The 5,285-nt window shown below is 40.8% G+C and overlaps 1 protein-coding gene across 1 annotated transcript in view; it reads left to right on the top strand.

The window, feature by feature from the left end:
• The window catches only part of CHD7 (chromodomain helicase DNA binding protein 7), a gene marked incomplete at its 5' end in the record, with an annotated part of 44,803 nt that overhangs the window by 6,283 nt on the left and 33,235 nt on the right, over positions 1-5,285 (top strand). The window contains 5 exons of the mRNA XM_010138602.1: positions 1,535-1,590; positions 2,656-2,770; positions 4,487-4,570; positions 4,929-5,066; positions 5,163-5,284. Of these exons, the coding sequence (XP_010136904.1) occupies positions 1,535-1,590; positions 2,656-2,770; positions 4,487-4,570; positions 4,929-5,066; positions 5,163-5,284 (515 nt within the window). The remainder of the gene's footprint in view (positions 1-1,534; positions 1,591-2,655; positions 2,771-4,486; positions 4,571-4,928; positions 5,067-5,162; position 5,285) is intronic.

Genomic DNA, 5,285 nt, shown 5'->3' with positions numbered 1-5,285 from the left:
TTTGCCTCAGGGTAGTGAATAGATTCAGCTAGTGGGGTCTCCATTTTTTATAATACTGGGTTTTTTAACACAATTTTGACCTCTAAATATGAATAACCTGCTTGAGAAATAGTCCCTTTCCAAATTTTGTTTAAAAAAAAAAAAAAAATAACCTTGATGATCTTCAAATTCCTTCCTGTGACAGCATTTTTTTGAAAGTGATGATGCAGCTTCTTCCCTGTGTTCAGTGTTTGGGGGTAGTTTATCTTCAACAAAGGAAGGAATGTACCGGGTGATACAAACGCTAGTCTGGAAGAGAAGGAATTCCGTGTGAATCAGGGATTAAGAATGCGCAGACTCTTTCTTTACTGTGCTAGAACAGACCTTAATGCAGCTCCTACATTAATACATGGAAGCAAGGTCTAGCCAGCAACTTCTCTTTTGAGAGAGGATTTGGAAGATGACAGTTCATCCTCTAGCTTTAGAGTAGTCTCTTCTCATAGATGTATATTTTTTTCCTCTCCTTTTTGAATATCTATGAGTACATGTATGTGTATGCAGAGGATACCGACTTACACAGTGGTCAACGGTTTTCTCTCTTCAGTGCTACCCACAGCACTTGATTACACATGATGCTGTCCCTGATGAAGTATGTAAACCAAAAAATCCCAATCTATTTAAAATGGTTCCCGAGCTCGTCAGAAAACACAAACCATCGGTGCTGTGACATAAACCGCATTGTGCCCGTGCTCTGTCCTTGGTTTGTCCTGTGGCGGGGTTCAGGAGCCATCCAGCGCAGAATTACGTGCCGTATGCTATGCGGTGCTTTGGCACCAAGGATGAGTTAAGGGTAGCCTCAACCCCGAGCACCGCATGCCCTTGGTTTTGGTGGTTTATATCACAACTTTAACCTTGCTTTAAATGTAGGGGTTTTGGGTGTTAATTTAATTTGGCTGCTTTGTATGTGAGACATCTTGCCTGAGTGAATTTAATTGCACCATTGAGTAAAACTAAAGCCGTGAACACTGATGCACTAAAATTCTAGCAGAGGTATAAGGTTTAGTTTTATATGGCTTCTTGTTTGGAGTTATTAACTATATGGAGGAATAAACCCCCTTTAAAACTCTTTTTTCAAACATTACAAAAACCCACAATGTAAAGTTGCCATGAGCCAGCCAAAAATAATACATATGGCATTCAGGAGTGCAGTTGCTAATTGGCTGCTGCCTGAGAAAATGGTACACTTGGCTTCTACTTAACACTGTGGGTTTGGCAGAAAGCCAGCGTTGGGGTGAGGTTGTGAATGAAGCTGCATGTGGTTAGGGAGGAGTTCAAATGATTCATGTCTTGGAAGTTGTAGTAAGCAGTGCAGTATGTACGTGGGGAAGCTGCTGGAGGAAACTCCTCACCCGTGTCCTCCCCCCACTAACGCTTTCCTACACCTCCAGTCGTCTCTGTGTGGGGACCGTAGTCTGTGTTTCGGTTGGTTTTAATCATTAACTAAATTGGGCTGTTTAGTGGCTGAATTCACAGTTCAACGATTCTTTTCTTGCAGATGGAGAGTGGAGAGGAGGTAGAAGTAGAGGAGTTCTACGTAAAGTACAAAAACTTGTAAGTACAGCGATGGGTTTGATCACTGTCTTTAAGTTCATGGCATTTCCAAACAGGTTTTAAAAGCTGGGTGTGTCAATGATACGTCACTGTCCAACCTGCTGTGTTCAACCACATGTCTGAGCTAACAAACCAGATGGCCTCCAGTCCTCCTGCAGATAGCTGCCCCTCCGTAAGAGGGAAAACAGAAACATCTTACAATACGATACTTCACAGCTGGATGAGCTTGGTTTTCTTTTAGAAAGACAGTGTATCTTACTTAATTTTAGCAAATTTCCTGTGGGAGAGAGAAATTCACGTCCAGTGAGTTTCTCGCAGCTACCTGCAGGTAGTCAACGTCACTAATTACACTGCCACTTTGTACCCTTTGCACTATATTGATTATTGTATGACGCTTAATAGCTTAATTGTGCTTCGCTTAGTTTTATTACATCGGGGTGTGATTTTTGGATTAACTATTCCCGTCTTAGACTTCCCAGCCGTGTAACTTCAGACAGACTCTAAACATATAAAGTGGGACTCAGCGTTTTGGCAGAGATGCTGTTCCTTTGTGTGCTCTTAAAGAGGAATTACTGCCGTGGAACTGCATTTACAAGGGTTTTCTTTTCTTTCTGTCGGCGTTAAAACTTAATTGACTCATGCGACTTTCACAGAAACCAGTGTGCAGCATGTTTGTATCTGAAGCCTTTGCGTGGTTTTATTAACTTCTCATAACCCTCCTCTTTGCTCGAATACTCTTGATAAATAGTGACATTTATGATAAATGCCTCACATAGTAACGATGTTTTAAATATGCCCCATAAAAACCATCTTAGCTTTGTGCCGAACACTGAATGTGCGGGCTGCGTATTTAAATTTCGAGTGCGGGTTCTTTGTATTTACTGCCAAGTTTCTCCATTACTAAGTGGAATTACTCCCAGTAAAGATGACTTGTTAATAACTGGTGTGATGAAGATGGTGGTGTCTGGTCTTCTGAGTGCGGCACTACACTGTGCTGGATGGCTCTGGCTGTACTGGCGGGATACTGCTGTGATTTTGAGTAAGGTTTTCTGTTTCATCTTCTAGCTCTTACCTTCACTGTCAGTGGGCGTCTGTGGAAGAGCTGGACAAAGACAAGAGAATTCAGCAGAAGATCAAGCGGTTTAAGGCAAAACAGGGCCAGAACAAATTCCTTTCAGAAGTACGATTTGTTTGTTTCTTTCTTCCTTTTAGGTATTTAAGGAATATTACTCATTCTTCTTCTGTAAACAAGCAGAAGATTTTGAACAACTGCGTGATGTATCAGTAGCGTTTATTCTGGTACAAAGTGTAACCGTGCCTGATCCAAGTCTGGCAAGCTTGTGAAACTCAAGTGATCTTTTCTGGCTTTATGCTTCGTGTTATTGCAGTGTTTTGTTTCTCACCGTGAGTGGTTGGTGGTTTGCGTTGTAGGCATGACTCTTAGTGAATCAGTGCCGGGTCTCTTTTCTTGAGAGCTGATTCTGCCAGAAAAACGCATCTCATTTTTCTGTGTTACGGGCTGCAGCTCACTGGGGAGTCTGAGCTTTTTATCATCAATTTAATTTCACTTAGAGCCATAAGCAGCAGTGTGGCAGGGGTCCTGTCAATAAAAGACCAGATCTGCTGATTCGTGTCTCTGAAAGCTTCCCTTTCAGTAAAACACTGTCTTTTGAGGGGGAAACAAACCCAACCCACATGTTCATGTGCTGGTGTGTTTGTTTATTTATTTATATTTATTTTTACCGTCTAGTTCAAGCTAAACAAAACTTGTTGCAAATTGAAGACTTCCATCAAGTCAATAGGGGTTTCTCGTTAAAAGCATCTGATTGACCTATATTGATAACGTATACAGGAATTTGGGGGAAGAGGGCTCGGTGCGTTGTGTTCCTAGGAGAGTGTAGAACATCTACAAACACTGTGTCAGGGCATCCAGGGTGCCTTGAGATGGTTATAAAATAGGGTGGCACCTATAAAGAATTAGCTGCATTGTATAATGGTAATGCCTAAGGAACTAGATTAAATTAACTTTCAAGACTCCTGAGATTTGAGTTTTTAAGGAAGTTAATAACTACTTAATTTGGAGTAACAGTCGGTACAGTATATCATGTCATTAAGCAGCAGCACTGTAAAATTTAACATCTGTTGAAGCGAAGCTGCCTGGAATCGCTGCTTTTTAATCCGAGGTTCCACGTGGCTCCCAAGTTATTGGGAATACTTGGAAGTTGTTCTTGTTTTAGCAAAAGCTATCAAAATGTTCACAGTCTTTAGTCCTTCTGTCTGCTTTTCTGTTGGAGGGGATCTTAAAAGCATAAAGTGAAACACAACCCTTGAGTACGCACGAGAACCCTGTATGTTGTTGAAGGTATAAGAAAGAACGTAACAAACGGTGATTTTTGACAAAGCTGTGTATGCGTGCGGCGGTTTTTCTCTGTTTTTGAAATACTAATCTCTGAATCTTGCTTATAAAGCAGTTAGACGGTTCCTGTAGTTAAAATAATCTGAGGGCACTTGGTGTACGTGGCTGCAATTTCTTTATGGCAAGCTGTAGTTTCCAGAAATGCGAGATGCATTGCATGCCATAAGCCTTTTCGATTGCTCATTAGTGAATTGTAATTTCACACTTCATTTAAAATATTCTTAAACATTCTCTCACAGTAAAAGGTTTCACACAGTAATTAAGAGGCCCAGTTAACAAAGTCTGAGAAGTCTGATTCCCTCACGGGGAATGATCTTGCTGAATTGTAGCATTTCAATTAACGTGTTGAAGTTTGCCAAATATAAATTCCGTGTCACTGTGACCCAAAATATTATCGTGCGGTGAAATATAGAGTAATTTTTCCTCCCAGGAAGGGCTAATAGAGATATCCTGTCTATTTTTGCCTCTCTCCTTGAACAGATTGATGATGAGCTTTTTAATCCAGATTACGTGGAAGTTGATCGAATCATGGATTTTTCACGTAGCACAGATGATAATGGAGAGGTAAACAAAACTTTCAGTGCATTTATTAGTCACATAGACATTGTGCTTAGAATTTATTGTTCGGAAATGTGAGTGTATTAAGCACTTCAGAAGCCACCTGTGTGTGTGTGTGTGTGGAAAATAGGGACATATTTGAGGTAACATTGAAAATACAGCAGTTTCCCTAAAATCAAGGAGTGTAAGGGAGAATTCCAAACTTGTTTTAAGTTACTTATATTTAAAAATAACATAAAACATTAAAAAAAAATGACCACCACCAAAAAAACCCTCTGGGACGTAGGTGGTACGTGATACTTAGACGGTAAGATGGTTCCTTCTTTTCAAGTTGTGGTGTAATCTTATTTTTGTCTTATCCAAGCCCGTAACCCATTATCTGGTGAAATGGTGTTCGCTTCCTTACGAAGACAGCACTTGGGAGCTCAAGCAAGACATCGACCAAGCTAAGATTGAGGAGTTTGAGAAGCTGATGTCCAGGGAGCCAGAAATGGAGCGTGTGGTAAGAATTGGCTCCGTACAGAGGATTTTAGTTGAAAATAGTCAAGTAATGTGGTCTTCCGGGAACCACTAATGGGATTTGCTATATTTGAAACAGGAGCGACCTCCTGCCGATGACTGGAAGAAATCGGAGAGTTCCAGGGAGTATAAAAACAATAACAAACTCAGGGAATACCAGTTGGAGGGAGTAAACTGGCTTCTTTTCAATTGGTACAACACG

The sequence above is a fragment of the Buceros rhinoceros genome, unplaced genomic scaffold, assembly GCF_000710305.1.
Source record: "Buceros rhinoceros silvestris isolate BGI_N320 unplaced genomic scaffold, ASM71030v1 scaffold26436, whole genome shotgun sequence".
NCBI classification, from domain to species: Eukaryota; Metazoa; Chordata; class Aves; order Bucerotiformes; family Bucerotidae; genus Buceros; species Buceros rhinoceros.
Note: the sequence above shows the minus strand (reverse complement) of the source record. Positions and strands in the feature narration are given on the sequence as shown.